Below are 27256 nucleotides of genomic sequence, written 5' to 3' on the forward strand. Positions count from 1 at the left end.
TAGTTTGTGTCCCTGTCACACAACAGTTGGTAGGGTCAGATCTCTGAATTCTGCTTTACAAATGCTCCAATTATAGACCTCTGATTGCTCAACTAAACAAAATTCCTTAGCACTGGGAGCAGCTTGGTTTTATCCAAATTTAGTTGTGCATAAATAAATGGGCCAAAATGCACAAACACAGAAATTTGCAGCTGAACTTCTCACGGGTTTGCTGTGGAGTGGAAGGACTGATATTTACTCCATTGCACCACCACCCTTTCTGCATGCTGTCCAAGGAAAGAAACCTCTCTTATTTCTCATTTGCTACGACACCGTCACCGTGCTGTGAATTTCATTGTTGTGCAACTGCATGCAACACAATGCAATCGGCAGTAAAGCAGCTAATGGCCCTGAGATGGAAAATGGGCCTTTCACTGGAGGGTATCGAGGGAATCAACTAGTATCCCCCAAATACTGCTGCATCACACTGCCTGCTTGAATAAGGTCCATGCCATGTGCTTTATGTAACAGGGAGCTGGCTGTTGACTAGGTAAATAACTAGTACCCGGTTTTAGTTATGGGTGCAGCTATATGAGAAGAGCACATTTCCACCTGTGAGGCACTCATTCTACTGCTGACTGACCTGGAGATCCAGCAGGTAAAGGCTCAAGACACCACTTTGTGTACAAGGCCGTACAGACCAAGAGATTCCATTTTAGGCAATGCCAATTGGGCTCAGTGCCCTGTGCTATTGAGGGGGGGGAAAATCAGCCAGGGTTCCTGCTCTTGATTAACCAGTGATCCTACTGCAAAAATGCATATGTATGAAACCTGAATAAGCTCAGGTTTGGCACTGATGCCCTCCATAGTCAAATAGTCTAACAACACCCACCATTTCAACTCACACAGGCAGAACGGTCACTTGTGCGAGGTACTGGAGGGCTACTAGCACCTCCAAAGCGGACCTCAGTGAGAGTCTGTGCCTCCAGGAGAGGGGAGAAAACCAGGGGAAAATCCTAGGAGTTACAGCGAATAAAAAGTAATAACATCAAAGAGTTTGCATTTTGTGGAATAATAAGAGACAATGTTAAAAGTGCACTTGAAGCTGGGTTGGCAGTAGGGATGCTACCATTGACCCTGGGGTTTCTGTCCCTGATTGCTATCCAGTGAGCCTTGCCGAAAAAACTCTCACTGGCTAGGTTGCACGTGAAACATAGCCACTTGGCCGATAGTGGAAGGGCAGCTGGCACTCATGGACTGGGTTGACCCCATTATGGACCACTGGCTTCAGGAGAGTAGGGTAAAAAAAACACAAATGAGTTATTCTACTGCCGAGATGTACCTGAGACTTCATGGAAGCAATGGTGTCTTCAAGTTCCTGTCGCACTGTGGCAGGCATTAGACCTTTGATTTTCATTTCATATTCTTGCTGGATATGAGTGATCTGGAAAAAGGGGGATAATAGGGATCAAATTTCACTTTAAGCAAATCCTGCCTTACTGTTAAGGGACGGAGTAAAGCCACCAGACAATGTAATGGAATTTGGAGCCTTCTGAGAAATTAAAAGTTCCATCATTAAAGAAGCTGTAGACCAAAGTAAATGTGATTTTTAAGCTAGTCTGTTTCATACCCACTTTCATCTGGAGTTGGTCTCATTGAAACCAAGGGGAACATAAAACTGAGAGTGAAAAAATGGGAAATATTCCGAAATGTTCTGCATCTAAATGCTTAGCAATTACAGCTTCAGATTCCATTCAGTGTCTGAAACGAAAACTGCAGAACCAGGGATCTACCTCTCAATAAATGGCTAAAGAGGTGAAGTTTGACAGATGCTGTGTGGGAGAGAACTCTTGCCCAAATAAAGATCCAGACTGGCAGGAGACTAACAACTTGCATTTATGTAGCGCCTTTAACACAATAAAAACGTCCCAAGGCGCTTCACAGGAGCATTGTCAGACAAAATTTTGACACCGAGCCACATAAGGAGATATTAGGACAGGTAGGTTTTAAGGAGCGACCTATAGGAGGAGGGAGAGGTAGAGAGACGGAGAGGTTTAGGGAGGGAATTCCAGAGCTTAGACAGCTGAAGGCATGGCCGCCAATGGTGGAGCGATAGAAATCCTCAGAGGATCTTGCGACATGTTTTGCTCATTTATAGAGGAGACCATGAAAGCAAAACGCCATAACATCACTACATCACCAACTGTACCTGCTGCTACTAAATGTTTGTGACCTTAGGGAAAGCCATGATTTAAAATAAAAATGCATCAAAGATTTTCACACTGCAGCAGATATAGTGTCTGAACTTGCCACAGCAGTCTAATGTGGCAGGGCTTGCGGCCAAGTGATAATTATCCACTGACAGATAATGTCCCTTTAAGTATAATCTGATGGGTGTGGTAAGTATGGATAGGCCACAGTCTTCTAAGAAGGAACTTAATAAGTTGCTGAGGGGGGAGGACACTGAGGTGTGCTGGGTGTGTGTGGACTGGATGAGACTGCCTAGTGTTGCGTCATGGGTAACCAAGGGGCCTGCTGGAGCTTGAAGTTGGGGAGGAATTTCTCAAGAGAATGACTTGCATTTATACAGCGCCTTTCACGATCTCAGGACGTCCCAAAGCGCTTTACAGCCAATGAAGTTCTTTTGAAGTGTAGTCACTGTTGTAATGCAGGAAACGCGGCAGCCAATTTGTGCACAGCAAGCTCCCACAAACAGCAATGAGGTAATGACCAGATAGTCTGTTTTAGTGATGTTGGTTAAGGGAAATATTCACCAGCACAATGGGCAGAACTCCCTTGCTCTTGTTCGAAATAGTGCTGTGGGTTCTTTTACGCCCACCTGAGGGGGCAGAGGGGGCCTTGGTTTAACGTCTCATCCGAAAGACGGCATTTCTGGCAGTGCAGCACTCCCTCAGTACTGCACTGGAATGTCAGCCTAGATTTTGTGCTCAAGTCTCTCGAGTGGGACTTGAACCCACGACCCTCTGACTCAGAGGGGCGAGCGCCACCAAATGAGCCACGGCTGACGCTGGGGAGGACGGTGCAGGAAGTTGCGCTGTCTAAGTGGATAGTGTGAGCGCTGATGGGCCCAGCACTATTTTCCTATGTTCACAAACTGTGCAATCGACTTTTATTCTCGCCGAGTTTGTAGGGGCCAGAAAGGTATTCCCAAAATCTGACTGAGCAACCCGAACGCTAGTCGGTGCATTTCCCAATTTCTCGGAAGCAGCTTCCAACCACATGCTCACCCGCTTCTTTCCGGTCAGCCTGCTCTGCATCTTTTTAAAGCACTGTAGCTGCATCAACACTTTTGAAGTCGACAACCCACAGATCTGATTCCCATCAAAACAAGAACTTCAAAAAAATCTGATCTGTAAAATATTCTAATATTTCATTGTGATAATAAGGCGCACACCAAGCACATCATTTCCTTATTCTTTTGAACACTGTTAAAAAAAAAGCTTCCACCACAGGGAATGCTTGTATCATAAGTTTCTGGCTTCAAAAGATTACCTGCACCCACCCCCACCTCATAAAATCTCTTTATTGCTGCTCTGTCAATGAGGACACCTCTGTACATCAATGGATTGTGATGTTGGTCCCTATGTTCTTATGGACTTCAATACTCATCATGTTCAGAATTACAGCTGCAAACAAAGTGGGGGGAGGGGAGATTTCCTCTCTGCACAATCGGTAATGAACTTGCTGACCTGTTTATAAAGAATGCAGTTATGATTTCACCACATATTGCACACGGAGCAAGTCTTCCCATAGGATGGTGCAATTTTAAAGGGGGTGCAGGAACAGAGAGACCTGGGGGTGTATGTACACAAGTCTTTGAAGGTGGCAGGACATGTTGAGTAGTCTATTAAAAAAGCATACAGGATCGATGGCTTTGTAAACAGAGGCACGGAGTACAAAAGCAAGTAAGTTATGCTGGACAATTATAAATCACTGGTTAGGCCCCAGCTGGTGTACTGTGTCCAGTTCTGGGCACCACCCTTTAGGAAGGATGTCAAGGCCTTGGAGAGGGTGCAGAGGAGATTTACTGGAATGGTACCAGGGATGAGGGACTTCAGTTATGTGAAGAGATTGCAGAAGCTGGGATTGTTCTCCTTACAGCAGAGAAGATTAAGGGGAGATTTGATAAAGCTGTTCAAAATCATGAAGGGTTTTGATAGTAAATAAGAAGAAACCGTTTCCACTGGCAGAAGGGTCGGAGACCAGAGAACACAGATTTAAGGTAATTGGTAAAAGAACCAGAGACGAGATGAGGAGAAATGTTTTTTACGCAGTGAGTTGATATGATCTGGAATGCGCTGCCTGAAAGGGTGGTGGGAGCAGATTCAACAACAACTTTCAAAAGGGAATTGGATAAATACTTGAAGGGGAAAAATTTGCAGGGCTATTGGGAAAGAGCAAGGGAATGGGACTAATTGGATAGCTCTGTCAAAGAGCCGGCACACACACGATGGGCCGAATGGCCTCCTTCGGTGTTGCATCATTCTGGTTCTCTGATTCTAACATCCTGTGGAGAATTCGCATTTGGATCTTTTTTGTTGTTGCTGATTTTCTCCCATCCTCAGTGTTGACTGATGCTGGCATTGTGTGTCCACAGGCTAGCGCCACTCCCCCACCTTGTTCAAGGGGCTCTTCTTCTGACATGTGCCTTGACCATGAGTGTTGGCAGATTTTTCAACTGTGAGGGCATGATATCCCTATCCTTGATGCCTGTACCAATCGGGTACGGTAGCATAGTGGTTATGTTACTAGACGAGTAATCCAGAGGCCTGGACTAATATTCCGGAGTTATGAGTTCAAATCCCGCCACGGCAGCTAGGGAATTTAAATTCAATTAATTAAATAAAAATCTGGAATTAAAAAAAAACTAGTACTAGTAATGGTGGCCATGAAACTACCCGATTGTCATGAAAACCCATCTGGTTCACAGATGCCCTTTAGGGAAGGAAACCTGCCCAGTGTGGCCTATATGTGACTCCAGACCCACAGCAATGTGGTTGATTCTTAATCACCCTCTGAAATGGCCTCTCAAGTCACTCAGTTGTTCAAGAAGGTGGCTCACCACCACCTTCTCAAGGGCAATTCGGGATGGGCAATAAATGCTGGCACTGCCAGCGACGTCCACATCCCATGAACGAATAATAAAAAAAAATGAGGACACCTTGCCGCAGGGCTGCAATCAGGAGGAGCAGCTCTGGCTGAATTCCACCCCCCTGCCACCGCCAACCCATGGTGCTGAGACTGCTGCACCCCAGGTTCCAATTAGCTAAATCTGTACAGGCAGCAATCGACCCTTGGACCTTCTGATCTGTCCAGCTCAGGTACACATTGCCTTCACCAACTGGGCCATCAAGGAGCTTGAGCCACTTCCGTTTTAAGGACAATACCGCATTTTCTTGACTGAGAATGGTTACTGAATCGGGCAGTGTAAGGCCCCGTTATTCTACAGAGTGACCTCGGACAGTGCGAGCACACTTTCCCGCAATGCAGGCTCCACTCCATGTCTGACCACAAGTGTCCACAACAGCCAAGCTAAAAGGCTCCATGTCAGTACAGGTACAACAACTAGCATTTACATAGCCGTAGTAAAACGTCACATGAGCATTATCAGACAAAATTTGACCAAGCCACATAAAGAGATACCAGGTCAGGCGACCAAAAGCTTGGTCAAAGAGGTTTTAAGGAGCGTCTTAAAGGAGGAGCGAGACGTAGTGGCGGTGAGGTTTAGGGAGGGAATTCCAGAGCTTAGGGCCTGGGCAGCTGAAAGCACGGCCGCCAATGGTGGGGCGATGGAAATCGGGGATGTGCAAGAGGCCAGAATTGGAGGAACACAGAGATCTCGGAGAGCTGTAGGTCTGGAGGAGGTTACAGCCTCTCTGCTCTCAAACCGCAATTAATTTGGATCACCACAGTCATGTACATCGCCCTTGTGCTCAGCAATCCTCACTGGCCCTCTTGCCCCAGTGAAACGTCTACAGTTTCAACTTCTTCCATGGTCTTCCCTACCTTAGCGGTTCTCCTCCAGCTAACAGTTCCTGAACGCATCCTCCAGTCCTATGATAAGATTTACTCTTGGTTTCCCTTCAATAGATGGCAATTCTTTCAGCCATATCAAGCCCTGTAGGTCTCTCCCTAAACCCCACCTAGTTTTCAGAGCCCTCAAAAAACTTCTTTTTCTCGGGCTTCTAAAATTGTTTCCCTTTCTCTGCTGCTCAGTGTCCCCTTTTCTTCCACCTTGTGTGAGATGGTTTCCCTTGGTGAGGAATAGTACAGAACTTTCATTAACTGTTGTGCGAGGGAGCTGGATTAACAAAAGTGCACAAGCGTGGCAACTTCTTACAGCCAGTTCCTGCCTGCTCCGACGAACCCTGAGGGAGAAAAGGCAGGCACTTTCCTCAGAGGGAGGGACTTCAAAGTGATCAGGCGAGTCAACGTTTGAATACCTCATCGAAAGCAGCTCTGCCAGGGCTTTCAGACAGCAAATGGTAAGGGATCTGAGAGAAAAAACACAGAAAAGGGGGGAAAAAAAAAGGTGCTCTGAATAAAATAATAAAAAACCTTAATCTTCTTGGTTTATCACAGCAATCAGGGAAAACAATGTAATCTGCAAATACGTTTTATTACCAGTAAGACCACTAACTGTTAAGTTTGTCACTCAAAGACATATCTGATGGAACACTCCCTGCAGGAGGCAGGACTCTTATATCAAGGTGCGATGTAACACAGGAATTGGGAAACTGCTGCTAACAGCGTATTCATTGTATCATTGTTCCAGCTCAGTCACGTCCACTCACTGTTGTAACTCACAAAAAGAAATAAAAAGTTCTGGTTAGCTTTTAACTTGTAGTAACAGCATTGCACTGAGAAGGAGACTATAACTCCAAGGGTAAGTATCATTAATAGCAGCTTGTAGAACACCACGGGCTAGAGATTCTGGCAGCGCACTGGTACCAGAGGTGTAGCAGAGCAGAACTACCGCACGCCTCACTGTCCTCACTATGACCCTGTCCCAAATCCTGGGGATGGGGGTCAATTGCATATCAGGGGCAAATGCACTGCAGGAGTATTTGCCCCGGGAACCAGCACCAGGAGTATTCACTGTCGGGATTTGGGAGAAGCCGTTTGCTGCTCCGAGGGGTGGGGTTGGGGTCACAGACTGCTCTGGCCGAAGATGCCAAGGGGTCCCAAGTTCTGCTCTGTAGCTTGCTGGCGGGTGGGCCCATATTATTATGGCAATTGGCTCCTCTGGGATCAGCTGCCGTCTGAATTCTGCTTAGTGAGTCCACATGTGACTGAATGCGCCACATACGCCTGCTTCCTGCAGGAATGTGTCACGCTGGCCACACTGATGGAGCATCTGGCAGGATTTCTAGGGGAACCCAAGAACCCTCCCCGAAGACAATACTCCACCCCCCCACCCCCAAAGTGATGCTGGGATGGAGGGAGGCGCGGGCAGAAGAAGTGCCCACCCCTCCATTGGAAGTTAATGTGATAGTGAGGAAGGGGTGGAAATCCAGTAGAGATCAGTTCCGTCCCAATTTCAGACCTTTCTGCTTCCAGGACACCTGCCGTCTACCCCAGAAAGCAGAAGTTCAAGGCTCATGTATTTAATAGAGAAACAAAGCAATTAACTTTACCAACATTTACAATCACACGGTTCCTTGGGGAGCCTGGAGGCCAATACATTTTGTTGACTATAAACTAAGGTTGATACTCCATTTTGTCCACTATAGATTCGTGATGTGGAGATGCCGGTGATGGACTGGAGTTGACAAATGTAAGGAATCTTACAACACCAGGTTATAGTCCAACAGTTTTATTTGAACTTCACCTGACGAAGGAGAAAGCCTCCGAAAGCTTGTGAATTTCAAATAAAACTGTTGGACTATAACCTGGTGTTGTAAGATTCCTTACACTATAGATTCAGCCGCATTGATGTATCTTCAGGTTTAGGGTTTCCTTGAAGCACAAGCAGTTGTTTTCACTGCATTAGTGGAATTGCACAGTCCTTCTGCGGCTGCTGTTTTAGTTCCTAAACTAGGACGTCTTGACGTCATGAAAGGCGCTATATAAATGCAAGTCTTTCTTTCTTTCAAAATAGATGGACCTTGGTCTCTTCTTGTCTAGCAATTCCAATGTCTGCCCCAGTGTGGCCACACATTGACAGTGCTGCTGGTGGAAGGGACGAAAGTGCTGCCAACATATTGTAATATAAAGGATGCAAACTCCACTGCCTCTGACAGGACTAGACTTCTTGTGGGTGCTCAGATATATTGATCTAGAACTTCATGGCTTGCATTCTGTCCTGCAATAAGTTGCACACACCCATCACCTCCATCTTCAGCCAGTTCCGCAACCCCTCAGATAATGAAGCAGTCTGTACCCGCATGCAGCAAGACCTGAACATCCGGGCTTGGGCCGATAAGTGGCAAGTAACATTCGCACCAGAAAAGTGCCAGGCAATGACCATCTCCAACAAGAGAGAGTCTAACCACCTCCCCTTGATATTCAACGGCATTACCATCGCCGAATCCCCCACCATCAACATCCGAGGGGTCATCATTGACCAGAAACTTAACTGGACCAGCCATATAAATACTGTGGCTACAAGAGCAGGTCAGAGGCAGGGTATTCTGCGGTGAGTGACTCACCTCCTGACTCCCCAAAGCCTTTCCACCATCTACAAGGTACAAGTCAGGAGTGTGATGGAATACTCTCCACTTGCCTAGATGAGTGCAGCTCCAACAACACTCAAGAAGCTCGACACCACCCAGGACAAAGCAGCCCGCTTGATTGGCACCCCATCCACCACCCTAAACATTCACTCCCTTCACCACTGGCGCACCGTGGCTGCAGTGTGTACCATCCACAGGATGCACTGCAGCAACTCGCCAAGGCTTCTTCGACAGCACCTCCCAAACCCGCGACCTCTACCACCTAGAAGGACAAGGGCAGTAGGCACATGGAAACAACACTACCTGCACGTTCCCCTCCAAGTCACACACCATCCCGACTTGGAAATATATTGCCGTTCCTTCATCGTCGCTGGGTCAAAATCCTGGAACTCCCTTCCTAATAGCACTGTGGGAGAACCTTCACCACACGGACTGCAGCGGTTCAAGAAGGCGGCTCACCATCACCTTCTCAAGGGCAATTAGGGATGGGCAATAAATGCTGGTCTTGCCAGCGACGCCCACATCCCATGAACAAATAAAAATAAAAGTTCCACTGACTTTCTATGGCCCCACAAAGCAACTTCAAGATCCTTGCCCTTGTTTTCGAAACTCCTCAATGGCTTCACTCCGCCATCTCTGAGTGATCCTCTATAGCCACACGTCTGTACCTGAAACCTCCACCCCTCTGCTCCTGGTCCCCTTTCCCCACCATTGGAGATCGATCCTTCAGCCACTATATCTCTGTCCTCCGGCATTCTCTCCCCAATATCTGTTCACCATGTCACCTCACACCCTGCTTTCAAAACACCACTTCGACTGTGCCTTTGGTCTTCCCTCACTAATTTCATCCTTTTCCTTCTCGGCTTCCACTTCTCACCTTGCGAAGCTCTCTGAGATATTCCTTTATGTGAGGAGTGCTATAAAAATGCAACAGGCAGTAGAGAACATCGGGCTCCTTCCCACTGGACCCTATTCTAAAGGCCCAGAGGCACACCGTGAAGAGGACAGGGGAAGGTTGGGCTGGTTAGTCGCGTGTCTGCTTGAGCTCTATTCTCTGGCTGCCCAAGGAACATTTTAAAAACATTAATAAAAATAAGTGGAGGACGTACAGGGTTCCACTGAGTATCCCTTTCTTTTGGGTCTTCCCGGCAATGGGGCTGGCCAAGTGATTACTCCAACAACACTGGTGTGAAACCAACCATCAGGAGTGGGGCTGAGAGTGACCCAGGAGTACCTTCCCTTTCTGCTTAGTGGGCAATTGTACGTCTTCCTCTGAGCGTCTCCCCAGAGCATCCCATCATGAATGAATAATATCGACACGGACATGTTGGGCCGAAGGGCCTGTTTCCATGTTGTAAACTTCTATGATTCTAATAAGTTTGATGGGGCACTAATATACCGTTCCCACCGCTCTATTCATTTGCTTTCTTCTTAAATACTGATATGATTTACTCTAGCACCAGATGAGCATTTAACACGTTCCTTTGTTCGATATTTTCACATAGGCCTTAACCCTTTTATTTAAATTGTTTAACACCCCCGTTAAAATATTGGGCACAGAAATGTCAGAAGAATGCATTAAATGTTCGTCTGCTAGTATCAGCAGCAGTACTTTCCACATATACACTAAAACTGACATTGAGTCCGCTGGACATCCAGTGATTGCCACAATATACAACGTGGAAAATACCTGCTGGGTCCACTGGGATTTTAAACTTCTCTTTATATATGGAAACAAAAATCCCCCTGTTGCTGACCGTTAGTACCTTTCCAAAATATTAGACATTTTCTTAAAGAGAGAACTTGAATTTATACATTGCCTTTCACGATCACAGGACGTCCCAAAGCACTTTACAGCCAATGAAGTACTTTTTGAAGTGTAGTCACTGTTGTAATGTAGGAAAGGCGGTAGCCAATTTGCACACAGCAAGATCCCACAAACAGCAATGTGATAATGGCCAGATAATCTGTTTTAGTGATGTTGGTTGAGGGATGAATATTGGCCAGGACACCGGGGAGAACTCCCCTGCTCTTCTTCAAAATAGTTCCATGGGATCTTTTACGTCCACCTGAGAGGACAGACGGGGCCTCGGTTTAACGTCTCATCTGAAAGTCGGCAGCTCCGACAGTGGTATTCCCTTGGTACTGCACTGAAGTGTCAGCCTAGATTTTGTGCTCATGTCCCTGGAGTGGGACTTGAACCCACAACCTCCTGACTCAAGAGGCGAGAGTGCCACCCACTGAGCCACGGCTGAATTCCCAAATTCTTGCAGTCAGGCTCTGCTGATGCCGAGTGTGCACCGTTTGATGCAGGCAGACTCGTGAGGAGGAATCCTCACTCACATTTCAAAAGTAGCGTCAACCTATCAGGATCACTACTGTACTCAAATTTCCTTTTGATGCTGCACTTCCAAGTAAACAACTAATTTAAGAGGAGCAGATACTTTATGAAGAAGCTGCGATGAGGAATTAGCTGTTTCAAGGCATTTCATGTTCAGGACTGTAAGCTCACACCATCCAGATCCAGCCCCCTGCACATTATGTTCCATTTTTCTCTCGTTCTTCTTCTCCCTGTGATACATACTAAACCCCACACTGAGAGAGGGCTGGAGGTGACGTGTTGCTGGGCCTCCATCAGTGCTGATCACATTAGTGGGGGGTGTGCAAATGTAAACTGGGTTGGAGATCAGCACTGCCACTCGAGTCTGATTTTCACTCCCTCTCTGTGGGGAAATACTAGCGGCCAGGAAATCTGCGAACACGGGTAACCCGGAGGTCCTGCCGAATTTAACTGCAGGATCTTATTTAAATTTTTTGTCTCCGCTTCCCGGCCGGCAGCCAGCCAGATCGAGGGGCTGGAAGGCTGGCATACAGAAAGGCCTTCGCTGGTAGGCCTCAGCAGGGGAGCGGAGGGGAGAGGGGGCGGGGGTGGTGGGGGTGGGGGGGGAGATCGTGGAGTCCATGGGGAGATCAGAAGTTGGAGGAGATTGGAAAGGACGGGGAAGAGATCATGGGTTGGGGGGGGGGCGGGGTCTGACTGTGGAGGTGGGGGTGGGGCGGGCTTGGCGGATGGCGGGGAGGGAAGCAGGTTTGCTTGATGGGCCGGGGTGAAGCAGTCCTGCTCCTCCGGGTGGTGCCGGAAAGGCACTTATCCGTTGGATACGACCGTTCTCACCTCCCTCCAGCTGCCGGGTTTCCCGAGCCCTGGGAAACAGACGTTAAGTCTAAAAGCCCGCTAATATTTGAGGCACATAGCCTCCTTAAAATATTGAAGTCACGGACCTGTCTCTGGAGAGCTGGTTAGTCGCCTGCCCCTCAAACTGTCTCCATTAAAACTGGAAGTGAGCGTGTTGGGGTCAGTTTACGGCGGATTTTGAAATTTTAAACCCCGTCTCCAATGGGGGGCTAAAATTTGAAATTTTAAACTCCGTCTCCAATGGGGGGCTAAAATTTGAAATTTTAAACTCCGTCTGCAATGGGGGGGCTAAAATTTCCCACATGGTCTTCGGTGATCTCAACTGGGAAAGCAGGGCTGGTACAATTGGTCTCAGTGCCCCTCACCTGGCGATGGAGAAATCAGCCAGAGTTCCCACTCCTGAATGCTGTTGAGTGATTTTTTTTTTGCTGGAAAGAACATATTTGTCTGTGGGGATAGGATCAGGCTTGGATGTGATGTCAACCACAGTCAAATAGCCTGCTGATGCTATTGCCTGGGTTCACAAATGAAGAATGATAACTTGGGCAAGGTACTGGAGGCCCGCTGGTGCACTTGAATCTTTATCCCATTGAAGAAAAGAACTTGCATTTATTTAGCACCTTTCACAACCTCGGGACATCGCAAAGTGCTTTACAGCCAATGAAGCATCTTTGAAGTGTAGACACTGTTGTAACGCAGGAGCCAATTTGTGCACAGCAAGATCCCACAAACAGCAATGGGATAGATGGCCAGAAAATCTGTTTCAGTGATGTCGGTTGAAGGATAAATATTGGCCAGGGCTACCGGGGAGAACTCCCTTCTTCGAAATAGATCATGAGATCTTTTACATCCACCTGAGAGGGCAGACGGGGCCTCGAACCTACAGGGCTACAGACCAAGTGCTGGAAAGTGGGATTAAGCTGGATAGCTGTTTTTGGCTGGCACGGACTCGATGGGCCGAATCGCCTCCTTCTGTGCTGTAACTTTCTATGATTCTATTTAACGTCTCATCCGAAGGACAGGTTGGTGCATCGTAAAAGGAGGGGAGAAATTGGGAACAAAGATATATGGCACACAGCATCAATTGGGATTCAGTTATACCCGCAAAAATCCATGCACTGAATCATTCCCAACTGCACACATACAGAGCGCTTTTTTTTTCCAAGTGGCTTGTGATTAGTTCAACTGAAACGTTTCCCAGTGCAGATGCCTTTGGAAGGGTGGAGTCATAACACCATGATTTAGCATAATCAAGGCTGTGCACATAATAATTATGAGCTGTTCTCCCTGTTTGTTCTTAAAACATCAAGAATAGCATGAATTCCTTAAGCTGGGCTGTTTGGAAACTTCAAAATGCACTGGAGAGCCACGTTCAGTCAACCTCTTTTTATTATTATTTTGTGAAATTTGGCTTAATGTTGAGCTTTAAAATTTCTCTAATTATGACTGTCTTAGAAAACCACGTTCCCAGACACCTCTCAGCATCACTGTGTTATTAATCTCCTTGAGCCCTCTGGTTACATACTGCTGTGAATTCCACACCTAAACTTTGCTGTGGTTTGACTCGATACAAACCACATCTAACGGTTTCTCGGTTCTCCGGCTCATCCTTGTGAATCTGTTTTTTGTTGTGCTGATTGCCCACCTGGAAAGCCTTTTTTTTTTGGTCGTTACGCACTAAGAGATTACTCTAAATTCAGAATAGTGCTGAGACGGCAACAAAAAGTGTCCAGACAAACCCCTCTGAGCACATTAGTTTCCTGCTTTAGATGTACTGCCTGTGACTAAAGGATTCCTCAGCTCACATGGTGCCACTGACTGTGAACACACTGCGAGAGACAAAAGGTCTACGTTAGGGAATTTTTGATGGAAATTTGTGTTCATTAAGGTGAGAAATGTGAGTGCTCGGAACAGAACATTCTTTCACTTTTGCCACCAGTATTCCTGGGTCAGGCAGAGGAACAGATTAGGTACAGATTAGGCATAATATAGATTAGATGTGGAGCAAAGCTCCTTCTACTTGGTCCAACATGCTTGCTGCCAACTTTAAAAGAGTATCCCCATCTGCAGCAATGGAATGTTCCAATTTCTCACAATCAATTGCTGTTTACGGCATCCTCTGGATTATGCAATTGAATTATTGGCCTATACCTGAATACCAGCTACCTATTAATATAATACAGCCAGTTTAAGTCATGTACGGATAAATATTTATTTATACATATATGAAAAAAAAGTTAACTGAAGACAGCAGTAGACATGTAAAAATGAAAAACCTTTTAACCACAAGGCCTTCCAATGAGATCATCAGTAACATATGGCCTGAATCGACTCCCACTAGCATATCAGGGTTTGAACCCTAGTCTCAACTGGGATTTCCTCCAGAGGGTGAGTTTTGCAAGTGTGTAGAGAAGGGGGTGGAGGTTTGGTCATTAATGAGCTTTGTCTGCTGATTATCAGCCAATGCTGTCTCTTGGAAAGGAAGTCCTGCAGATAGGTAAAGAGCTGAATGTTAATCCCTTTCACTCTCAGCTTTCCAAACAGATTACATCATACACTGTAAAGAAAAGAATGATTCATCTCTACAACTACGCTCACCTCCTTCATTTGGTCCATTTGCCTGGTGTCAGAAGACATTATAAGAAGGCTGGACTTCAAACCAATTTGGAAAAATAAATCCATGCTGTTATAGTCGGTTTTGGTGTTTGTTCAGCAGTTTCTCCAGAAACCGCATTACAATGGCCACCATTGGGTCTGGGTATGACTGAGGCAGTTTCAGGACCTTTCTGATTTCAAAAAGAGAACTTGAACAACTAGGTTAAAGAAGGTGCAATGCAGCCCCTGACCAGAGGTGAAAACCTGCATCCGAGCTACCCGCTGGCCTTCCAAGCTCCACTCTACAAAAACTCCAAACTATCCAGAACACTATTGCTCACAACCTATCCCATACTAAGTCCTAATCAGCTATCACCCCTATCCTCATTGACATCCACTGGCTCCCTTCACCCAGCTCACTGATTTCAAAATTCTCATCTACAAACCCTCTGTTGCCTTGCTCCATCCTATCATGTCAACCTCCTTTATATCCCAGCTCATATCCTCTGCTCTTCCAACTCTGGTCTGCTGGGTGCCTCCCCTTCTCTCTACTCCAGCACTAGTTGAGGAGCCTTCATTCAGAATGCTCTGGAATGTTCTGCCCAAATGCCTCTGCCTTGCTACATCTCCCCTCATATTCAGAATCTACCTCTTCAACCATGCCTTGAGTCATGTTGCCTTATTCTTCTTCCAACTCTTGCTCGGTGTCCAGACACAGATTCCAGTGGAGCATCAAGGGTTGTTTCCTACTCCTGCTCCTATTTCTTATGTTTCTTATGTTCTTATGTACCTACTATGATAAGTTGCTGTGTATCTCAGAACTGCCCCTCTTCAGAAACACCCCTCTTCAGAAACAACATGCAGACAGTGTCTTGTTCTCATTCAGCTTGTTCCTGGCGTTATTTCCTCAGTGACTGATAGTGTGAGAGATTTCCAAGTTTCCATCAAGTCATGGCAGGAAACACTGAGCCAAGCAGACCATTTTCCTTTGAGGATGTGGAGTCTCACTCTGTTTCTCTAGTGCTCAGATTTGGAACCCACCTCAACTTTACACTGCATCTGTTAAATTCGGACAAATCTGATCATGAAGGTTATTCCGGCATCTCCACGGGCAGCTTCTTCTGTGCCATAGCATTCATGAAGACAAATCTATTTTTATCCTTTGAGAGTTGTTATGATACAATAATGGTGTGATGGAGCAATTGTTTGTTGTCTCGATTGTGTGCTACAGCCAAATAGACCCAATGAGTGGCACCAGGAGTAACTGTGGAGACCTATTTATTGCACAGTTTATGGCTGCTGTGAGAATGAAATATAACCAGTCCAGCTGCCCTAACACTACACTAAGGAGATCCCCTGCCAGAATCAAGTTTCAGACATTCGGGTTTTAACTCAACAAGGTAAGAATGAGAAAAGGCCATTTAGCACATTCAGCTCACCGCGTAGCGTGCCTGCAGTGTGTATTATCTACAGGAATTGAGTCCTTGCAATGCACTGATGGGACCGAAATCAAGAAAGCATCAAAATTATTTTTAAAATTAATCGTTTTTTAACCTGTTGCCATTAAGTATTGGACCGCTTTTGCTTATTTTCTGTTACCTGTTCCTGCGTCTCCAACTCCTTGTGTTGCATCTCTTTTTCCAATGCTTGGATCTGGTTGCGACAGTTTCGTGTCTCATTCTCCAGAGCCTAAATGATAGAAAATAACTGGTGTTACACAGGTCAGAAATGTTGACACTTCAACCTTTAAAAAGGCACGTGTGATAATGTCAAAGGGCCTGTTTAAAGGGACGATATATTCTCCGATTTGCCATGTGATTCTAATTGTAAAGTGAGATGGTGTACGTTGCCTGTGTTTCTCTGTTCTCCATTTCTCCTACAGGTTAGAGATTGTCTATGGGCAGACTGCTTCTGTGGAAAGCTCTCTTCAAGAACTGACTTCATGGAGCGATGCCACAGATTGCAAGAGCTTCTCAAGGCTTTCTATACCCATTCGTGATTTCACCAAAAGGGGCTTCTACATAAAATGTCTGCATCTAGCCTACCCTTGACCAGTAACTTTAAAACTATCACTAAGTAAGAAGGACAGAGAGACACCAGTAAGTACAAACATATCCCCCTTTATAATATTTAGATTTACAGGGCAATTCAAATAAATAGAGCCAATTAAGTACTTTTGAAGTATAGTCACTGTTTTAAGGTGGGGAATTGTGGCAGCCAATTTGCACACAGCAAGGTCCCACAAACAGCAATGAAATAAATTACCAGATCCTCTGTTTTAGTGATGTTGGCCTGGACTCTGTTGCTCTTCTTCGAATAGAACCATGGGATCTTTTACATCCACCCGAGAAGGCAGGCAGGGCCTCAGTTTAACTGAAAAATTGTACCTCCGACAGTGCAGCACTCCCTCAGTACTACACTGGAATATCAGTCTGGATTATGAGCTCAAGTCTTTGGAGTGGGGCTTGAACTCATGATCTTTTGACTTAGAGGCGAGAATGCTGCCATTGTTAAGTCTGACACCTAAATATACTTCCAAAAATTCTTTATATGTTTGGTAACAAAATTTAATCACATATGTGATCAATGGCACAGCCCTCTATCAAGGCTTGTCAAACATGTCTCAGCGGCAATGGTGGCTCCGTAATGTTCTGCATAAATATATATGTTTCATTGTCCATTTCTTCAACTGCTATCAATCTAACAGGTCACAAAATGACAGTATGGAATATTTACTGAAGCCTTCAAAGCAGCAATGCCGTCATATAAATATACCAGGTGTTGCTCACAAGGACTTAGGGTTTTGTAAACACAGGAGTGTTATGCCAAGTAGTATTACCAGTGACACTGACAGAGCAGCATTGGGGCAGCCCTGGGATCTGGCAGTACTTAAGAGAGGAATCTGGGGCATTGGGATATGGAGGTTGCAGGGTCTGGGAGCATTGGGGAGATTCTGGAATTAGGGAGCACTGGGAAGGCAATCTGGGAGTTTGTGAGCACTGAGAGGGGGACCTACGGGCTAAGGGTAGGTGGGAAAGTCTGAGCAGGAGGTCCTGAAGTCAGTAGAACTGGTAAGGGGATTTTGGAGAATTGGGCTTCAGAGTCTGGCAGTATTTGGGGTCGCCGTGATCTGGTATATCGGGGAAGAGTCTAACAGCCTAGGGGAGGAGGACACCCAGAAGAATGGGACTCAAAGTGCCATTGGCCCCTTCCAAATCATCAGGCCCCCAACATCCTGTTGTGTTCCCAACCCTCAGCCTCCTTCCCCCACTGCCCCACAGCCTCCTCCACGACCGGCCCACACCCATTTTGTGCTCTCAGGTATCTCCCTCGCCACTTCAGCTAGTTCCTGTCTTTATGTTCCTGCAATAAACCATGATTTTTCTGCTTCTTAAAATAAATGGACAGAAAATTGCAGGCTGGCGATGCTCAGGAGTGCAGAGGTAGTAAGTTAATTTGCTATTAGTGAGTTTTCCAACTTAGACTCTTTAATAAAATATAAATTTCCATAAACAAACAAAAATTACCTCATGAAATGGTCAGAAGTTCATTTTTTTCACAGTTTCCAAGTTTTTACATATAAAAAAATCTGTAAGCCTCATAAATGGTTCAGGAGAGGTTTTTTAAACTGAATTTTCAACAGCAATGAGCAGCAATCATTTCTCTTTAAATAATCTCTTTGTTTTCTTTTCTAATTGTCAACAGAGAAACCATGATCACAGGTGCTTTGTTCACAGGTGTTGTCTGATGTTAATAAATTTAAATAAATGCCAGACATGCCGCAATAAAGACTTGGCAATTCAATCTGCAGTTTTTTTTTATCAAAGTCTTTTTTGAAAAAGCAAAGAAACTCTCCAATCTTCACAGGATGAGGAGACACACCCTTCCTAACCTTCAACTCTGCTGATACACAGATTGCATGCTGGCAAATGCTGCAAACTGCACATGCTCAGAATGTTCAGATGTGGTTGAAAACTCTCTACAACTTTTCAGAGGCCAAAATATCTAGTTGAAGCCCATGCTATTGAGAGAGGCTGAGGCCTTGAAGTAAAAAACATTAATGAAGGTAGTAAAAGACACAAAAGACAATTCAATGAGTAAATTTAATCAAATTATTATGAAATTGTCATTTTTTAAAGATTTTATTTTATTTGAAATCTTATTTTGGACATTATAGATTTCAGTTACTGTGGAAAAAAATAGCGGACAAAATTCTTTTGAAAAAGCATTCTGGGCGATTCAATTGGTTCATCTACAGTGACAACAACAATTTGCATTTATATAGCACCTTTAACGTAGGAAAATGTCCCAAGGTGCTTCCCACAAGCGTAATCAATCAAAAATCATCACCGAGCCAACGAAGGAGGCATTAGGAGGATCTTAAAGGAGGAGAGAGAGGTAGAGAGGTTTTGCGAGGGAATTCCAGGGCTTAAGGTCTAGACGGCTGATGGCAGGCTGAAGAAATTTTGGGATGCACAAAAGGTTAGAGTTCGAGGATCGCAGAATTCTTGGAGGGTTGTAGAGCTAGAAGAATTTACAGGGATGGGAGGGGCAAAGCCATGAATGGATTTGAAAACGAGGATGAGAATTTTAAATTTGACATGTTGACCGACTGGGAGCCAATGTAAGTCAGTGAGCACAGGGGTGATGGGTGAATGGGACTTGGAGCGAGTTAGGATATGGGCAGCAGAGTTTTGGATGTGTTGAAGTTTAGAAAATGTGGAGGATGGGAGGTTGGCCAGGAGAGCATTGGAATAGTCAAGTCTGGAGGCATGGATGAGCAGATAGGCTTAGACTGGACCAGAGAGGTGGAATTGGCAGTCTTTATGATGGAGAGGATATAGAGTTGGAAGCTTAGCTCTGGGTCAAAAAGGATGCTGAGGTTGCAAACAGTCTGGTTTAACCTGAGACAGTGGCCGGGCAGGGAGATGGAATTGGTGGCATGGGTACGGAGTTTCTGGCTTGGGCCATGATTGAGTGACAGGAAGGGGAGGAGACAGGAGAGAAGGGCCCAAGAGGGGTCAAGAAAAGAAAGGAAAAAAATGGAGACAGAAGTAATGACTGGCAACTTCTTATGTAGGGAAATTCAATTAGTTATTACATCGGGAATTTCATGTTAAATGTTGACATAAAAGTGTGACAAAAAATTGTGATAACAGGAAGTGAAGTTTATGGACTGGAAGTGCGAGCATACACAATATTTGTAACATAATATAGATATCTACAATATTGGTGATAATATACATAATACACCCTTCTCTTTTTAACTTACAACTCTTCAAAAAAACAGGAATTAAAATTAAACTGCATCAACTGTGTTTTTATTAACCTATTTTCTCCCATCCTCCTCTCCTGAAAATGTTGTTACATGGATCTGTAAGTGCGGAGCAGCCTGTAGTACCTTGCTTAAGTGGATATTAGTTTGAGCCCAGACAATTAGTGCCGGCAGACTTTTGAACTGTGGGGGTATCATAGCCAAGCCTAATCTTGTCTTCAATCCATGGCCCCACATGGACATTTGCCATCAGGTTTCACTGGATAGCAATGAATTATTTTTCCTTTCCCTCGCCCTGGAACACTGAGGCCAATTGCAGCACCCCAACTGCTACCCTTGCTAACTCAGCAGAGACTAGGAACCGATCCTGGGAATGTTTGGTTTGCATTGCTTAGTTATATGCTGCCTTTGCTAACTCAGTCATTAGACTTCATTTCGAGGACTTCATTTCGAGGACTTCATTTCCACATCGTTCACCTGAGGAAGGAGGTAGCCTCCGAAAGCTTGTGAATTTAAAATAAAATTGCTGGACTATAACTTGGTGTTGTAAAATTGTTTACAATTGTCAACCCCAGTCCATCACCGGCATCTCCACATCAGTCATTAGGGACAGTATAAAACATTACCATTATATCTTACTCTGGGCTTGGAGAATGTAGTTTGAAATATCCAATCAAGGCACTCGGATATTTGGTCAGTCTATTTAACCAGGTATTCAAAATCTAAACAACCAATCAGTTGACCAAATTTGCACACACCTACTTCTAGGGTGAGTTGCAGTAGAGTCCAGTTTGCTGGGAACCAATTTTCTCAATGGATTTCTCTGTTTAAGAGGGTGTGGGCTTGTGAAAGACTGCAAAAAGCTACATTATACTACACCACTAGACTACTCTTACGGAGTCAGTGGAATAACATGACACTGTAATTTGTTTAGTTAGGATTAATGGCTTCTTTGAACAATCACATCTTTTACAAATTCCACATCAGAAATATGTTTTGCAAACCACAATAAATACAGAGTCTTTTGAAAAAGAGAAGAAATCTTATGGTTTTAATATAACCCACAATTTACATTTTCACATATGGTGACATTCTTTCATGATGGGAATTTTCGCCTACAGAACAATACGTATTCTGGCCAGCGTGCTTTGATATCATGATGCTGCTTCAGTGTTTTATTTACAGAATGAAGAGCAGCAACTGAGCTCCCCCAGTGGGATCGTGGGTGAAGGTGCTTGTCCATACACAACAAAGATTCCCAGCTTCAATTCACGGTCTGTACCATCAGTTAGGGGCAGTAGGGATGCTGTAATTGGGTTTAGTACCACGAGACTCGGGAGGGGGAAGAAATCACAGCCAAAGTTCCCTGTATTGATCGATACCTATTGACCCCTGCTGGGATAACCTACTGACATTCAGGTCTGGGTATTCCTCTGTGACAGGAATATACATAATACACGCTTCTCTGGCGCTGGCGCAGGTCTCTGTTATGACCTCGGTGCATTCCTGGGGTTGAGCAGATTTAAAATATTCACAGCAGGCTCCCAGTGCTATTAGCGCTCTCGGGGAGTGGGGCGGAGGGAAGAGAAGGGGGTAAATAGCCACAGCTCCTTTGCAGCGTAGTGTGGCCAGTACTTTCAACTGATTGCATTAGGCGAGCCCCCCCACTTTAGCAACATTGTAGGACAGGAACGCATGGCATTGCTAAGGTGTCAGTGATGGGAAATATGACATGACTTGATCCCAGCATTACTTTATGATATACATTCCCCATTTGTGGGGGGGGGGGGGGCGGGGGCACTGTTTATTCAACATCCACTGTCACCCAGTGGAAAACCCTGGAAGTGGAGGCAGACGTTAGGGAGCTGCTGGAATGGATTCCCACTCCCGCTGGCCTAGAAATTGCCCCAAATCAGGCAGAAATACAGAGGAAACTCAGCCCTCATTGTCCAGGCTCCCACATGATGAATGGGCATTTGGGCGCGGTATCAGAGGGCTGCCAGTGCGTGTGGAACCATACACTAGCAAAAGTCACTGTCTTCAGAACAAATGGGGAGAAAAAAAATGCATGATTTATTTCCTTATAGAATGATACAGCACAGAAGGAGGCCATTTGGCCCATTGTGCCTGTGGCGAATTTACAGACATGTTGTCGCAGATTTATTCCCCCCTCAAATTTCTGGAATCATTCCTGTTCTGCTTTGAAAGGACCCCAGTGGTTGACTATCTAAAGAGTTCTGCATTAATCACACCTGTCAATAATTAACAGTACAGCATTTGAACAGTCTCAACAAATACTAAACAAAAAAAAGTGCTCTCCCGTGTACTCAGCTCTACTATGAAAGTGTGTAAACAGCAGGTCCCATCTCCAGTGTTAGCACTGTCTCTCAGTGCAGCAAAAAATAACAGTAACATGTCAATATTTAGTGGTTGCAGGCAGCTCAGCTGTAATTATCATCAGCCTAACTGATGTCGTTGGACTTGGGATTAGTTCACAGCTGGCATTTTGCTTCTACCCTTCTATGAAATGTAAATATGTTTCTGCAGATTCAACAGGAGAAATAAGATTTTAATTGTCTTTTTGTCTGTCGCAAGCGCTTGACCCCCAATTGCTGCCTGTAGATTAATGCTCGAAGCAAGGCTGAATCTCGCCATGGGGAAACCATGTGGCCGAACCTATGTCCCACTGCTCAGGGATGTTATTGTGTGCCAATCCCCTGCACCATTGGATCATCCAAGCCAAATCACACCTTCACCAGAATGAACAATATGTGGAGATGAACAATAGGTAGTGGACTCTGGATTCAAAGTGGCATAGCAGGAATACTAAAGTATCATTATATCAGGTACATTAAGACTCTGATGCAACTTCTCTAGGTACTAACATCTGAGTGGCCTTGTTTAAGAATATAAGAATGGAATTAGAAAAGGCCATTCAGCCCATCAAACCTGCACCTCCTTCAGAACATGTACAATCAATCTACCAGGGTCTTTGCTCCATTTACATAATCCCATAAGAGGAAAGTTATGGACAATTATTTCCTAAAGCTAAATCCCACAATATTCATACACCCGTAAATCTATACCATTCAAATCTGGTCTGATGTCTGCTTCAGGCAACACCCTCCCCTTCTCCAGCAGCACAGGAATCATGTCCCGAGGAGTATTTGATTATCTCAGCCCGCAAGTATTCCTGTAACCTCCAATGCCATTCACAACCGAACATTTATCCAGTTCCTTTTTTGAAGGAGCTAATTGACACAACAAAAACAGTTCCACATGTGTTCCACAGGGGAAAAACACATTTACGCAACAATCAAGAGTACAGCTGCTCAGGCAAGGAATAATGGGCTGGTTAGGCTAAGCACAAGCATTGTAAGGCTTGGATCATTATACGTGCACAGTTATCGACGACAACAACAACAACTTGCATTTATACAACGCCTTTAACATAGTAAAACATCCCCAGGCACTTCACAGGAACGATTTTCAAATAAAATTTAACACCGAGCCACATAAGGAGATATTAGGACAGGTGACCAAAAGCTTGGTCAAACAAATAGGTTTTAAGGAGCGTCTTAAAGGAGGAGAGAGAGGTAGAGAGGCGGAGAGGTTTAGGGAGGGAATTCCAGAGACAGACACAAATGCAAGGCTGCAGATAATACCAAGTCTCATCAGATTGTCACATTAGTGTTGTGTTGAGAAAGGGTTTCAGCTATCTTTCTTTCAGTATAAACTGGTAATTAAACGGTGAGGCCTCATAGGAATCTAACACTAGGATAAGCTTTATACTGGAGACATTAAAATTTGTAGTTTACTGTGGATTGAAATCACGCTATGCAATATCAGTAATGAATATATTAACATTTTTTATACAAAATGTCTGTTATTTTAACAAAGGCTTTACCCCGAAATGGACAGAGGAATTTTGTACGAATGTATTAATAGATTTGTTACTAACATTAAATTTTTTTTTATTATTCGTTCATGGGATGTGGGCGTCGCTGGCAAGGCCAGCATTTATTGCCCATCCCTAATTGCCCTTGAGAAGGTGGTGGTGAGCCGCCTTCTTGAACCGCTGCAGTCCGTGTGGTGACGGTTCTCCCACAGTGCTGTTAGGGAGTTCCAGGATTTTGACCCAGCGACGATGAAGGAACGGCGATATATTTCCAAGTCGGGATGGCGTGTGACTTGGAGGGGAACGTGCAGGTGGTTTTGTTCCCATGTGCCTGCTGCTCTTGTCCTTCTAGGTGGTAGAGGTCGCGGGTTTGGGAGGTGCTGTCGAAGAAGCCTTGGCGAGTTGCTGCAGTGCATCCTATGGATGGTACACACTGCAGCCACTGTGCACCGGTGGTGAAGGGAGTGAATGTTTAGGGTGGTGGATGGGGTGCCAATCAAGCGGGTTGCTTTGTCCTGGATGGTGTCGAGCTTCTTGAGTGTTGTTGGAGCTGCACTCATCCAAGCAAGTGGAGAGTATTCCATCACACTCCTGACTTGTGCCTTGTAGATGGTGGAAAGGCTTTGGGGAGTCAGGAGGTGAGTCACTCACCGCAGAATACCCAGCTTCTGACCTGCTCTTGTAGGCACAGTATTTATATGGCTGGTCCAGTTAGGTTTCTGGTCAATGGTGACCCCCAGGATGTTGATGGTGGGGGATTTCGCGATGGTAATGCCGTTGAATGTCAAGGGGAGGTGGTTAGACTCTCTCTTGTTGGAGATGGTCATTGCCTGGCACTTGTCTGGCACGAATGTTACTTGCCACTTATGAGCCCAACCCTGGATGTTATCCAGGTCTTGCTGCATGTGGGCTCGGACTGCTTCATTATTTGAGGAGTTGCGAATGGAACTGAATACTGTGCAATCATCAGCGAACATTCCCATTTCTGACCTTATGATGGAGGGAAGGTCATTGATGAAGCAGCTGAAGATGGTTGGCCCTAGGACACTGCCTTGAGGAACTCCCGCAGCAATGTCCTGGGGCTGAGATGATTGGCCTCCAACAACCACTACCATCTTCCTTTGTGCTAGGTATGACTCCAGCCACTGGAGAGTTTTCCCCTGACTCCCATTGACTTCAATTTTACTAGGGCTCCTTGGTGCCACACTCGGTCAAATGCTGCCTTGATGTCAAGGACAGTCACTCTCACCTCACCTCTGGAATTCAGCTCTTTTGTCCATGTTTGGACCAAGGCTATAATGAGGTCTGGAGCCGAGTGGTCCTGGCGGAACCCAAACTGAGCATCGGTGAGCAGGTTATTGGTGAGTAAGTGCCACTTGATAGCACTGTTGACGACACCTTCCATCACTTTGCTGATGATTGAGAGTGGACTGAAGGGGCGGTAATTGGCCGGATTGGATTTGTCCTGCTTTTTGTGGACAGGACATACCCGGGCAATTTTCCACATTGTCGGGTAGATGCCAGTGTTGGTAGCTGTACTGGAACAGCTTGGCTGGAGGCACAGCTAGTTGTGGAGCACAAGTCTTCAGCACTACAGCTGGGATGTTGTCAGGGCCCATAGCCTTTGCTGCATCCAGTGCACTCAGCCATTTCTTGATACCACGTGGAGTGAATCGAATTGGCTGAAGACTGGCTTCTGTGATGGTGGGGATATCGGGAGGAGGCCGAGATAGATTATCCACTCGGCACTTCTGGCTGAAGATGGTTGCAAACGCTTCAGCCTTGTCTTTTGCACTCACGTGCTGAACTCCGCCATCGTTGAGGATGGGGATGTTTACAGAGCCTCCTCCTCCCGTTAGTTGTTCAATTGTCCACCACCATTCACGACTGGATGTGGCAGGACTGCAGATCTTTGATCTGATCCGTTGGTTGTGGAATCGCTTAGCTCTGTCTATAGCATGTTGCTTCCGCTGTTTATCATGCATATAGTCCTGAATTGTAGCTTCACCAGGTTGGCACCTCATTTTTAGGTACGCCTAGTGCTGCTCCTGGCATGCTCTTCTACACTCCTCATTGAACCAGGGTTGATCCCTGGCTTGTTGGTAATGGTAGAGTGAGGAATATGCCGGGCCATGAGGTTACAGATTGTGCTGGAATACAATTCTGCTGCTGCTGATGGCCCACAGCGCCTCATGGATGCTCAGTTTTGAGCTGCTAGATTGGTTCTGAATCTATCCCATTTAGCACAGTGGTAGTGCCACACAATATGTTGGATGGTGTCCTCAGTGCGAAGACGGGATTTCATCTCCATGAGGACTGTGCGGTGGTCACTCCTACCAATACTGTCATGGACAGATGCATTTGCGACAGGTAGATTGGTGAGGACGAGGTCAAGTAAGTTTTTCCCTCGTGTTGGTTCGCTCACTACCTGCCCAGTCCGGCAGCTATGTCCTTCAGGACTCAGCCAGCTCGGTCCGTAGTGGTGCTACCGAGCCACTCTTGGTGATGGACATTGAAGTCCCCCACCCAGAGTACATTTTGTGCCCTTGCTACCCTCAGAACTTCCTCCAAGTGGTGCTCAACATGGAGGAGGACTGATTCATCAGCTGAGGGAGGGCGGTAGGTGGTAATCAGCAGGAGGTTTCCTTGCCTATGTTTAGACCTGATGCCATCAGATTTCATGGGGTCCAGAGTCAATGTTGAGGACTCCCAGGGCCACTCCCTCCTGACTGTGTATCACTATACCGCCACCTCTGGTCAGTGGGACAGGACATACCCAGGGATGGTGATGATTCTGAGAGTATGGCTATATCAGGCTGTTGCTTGCCTAGTCTGTGGGACAGCTCTCCCAATTTTGGCACAAGTCCCCAGATGTTAGTGAGGAGGACTTTGCAGGGTCGACTGGGCTTGGTTTGCCGTTGTCGTGTCCGGTGCCGGGTGGTCCGTCCGGTTTTATTCTTATTATGACTTTTTTTTTAGCGAGATTTTACAACTGAGTGGCTTGCTAGGCCATTTCAGAGGGCAATTAAGAATCAACCACATTGTTGTGGGTCTGGAGTCACATATAGGCCAGACCGGGTAAGGACGGCAGGTTTCCTCCCCTGAAGGACATTAGTGAACCAGATGAGTCATTACGACAATCCAGTAGTTTCATGGCCACCATTACTGATACTAGTATTTTAATTCCAGATTTTAAAAAATTAATTGAATTTAAATTCGCCAGCTGCTGTGGCGGGATTTGAACTCATGACTCCGGATTATTAGTCCGGGCCTCTGGATTACTAGTCCAGCAACATAACCACTATGCTACCGTACTGTGATTTCTACCACAAAGTCTCCAGTGTAATTGGGGTTAAAGCAAGGTTTAAAGCAATGTATGAACAAATTGCTCCTGTGAAAACAGAAAATGCTGGCAATCCAGATAGATGGGTTCTAGTTCTGGTTGTGGAATCCCTTTCAGAACCCCAGCAAAACTGCTGCTACATAAAATATTCTCGATTGAATATTCTGTGGTTATTTCCCACTCTTCAAAAGAAACTTCCTCTTCCTGTTTTTTTTTTCCAAATCTTCCTCAGAAATCACATTTCCACTTTATTGAAAATACTTTCTGTCCAGAT

General features: G+C 45.5%; 1 protein-coding gene across 1 annotated transcript in view; it reads right to left on the bottom strand.

The window, feature by feature from the left end:
• Nucleotides 1-27256, bottom strand: part of cep112 (centrosomal protein 112) — a 358450-nt gene that overhangs the window by 4494 nt on the left and 326700 nt on the right. The window contains exons 25-26 of the mRNA XM_068003888.1: nucleotides 16066-16155; nucleotides 1322-1423 (exon numbers count right to left, since the gene is read on the bottom strand). Coding sequence (XP_067859989.1) covers nucleotides 1322-1423; nucleotides 16066-16155 — 192 coding nt within the window. The remainder of the gene's footprint in view (nucleotides 1-1321; nucleotides 1424-16065; nucleotides 16156-27256) is intronic.

This window comes from Heptranchias perlo, chromosome 23, assembly GCF_035084215.1.
Source record: "Heptranchias perlo isolate sHepPer1 chromosome 23, sHepPer1.hap1, whole genome shotgun sequence".
Lineage (NCBI taxonomy): Eukaryota > Metazoa > Chordata > Chondrichthyes > Hexanchiformes > Hexanchidae > Heptranchias > Heptranchias perlo.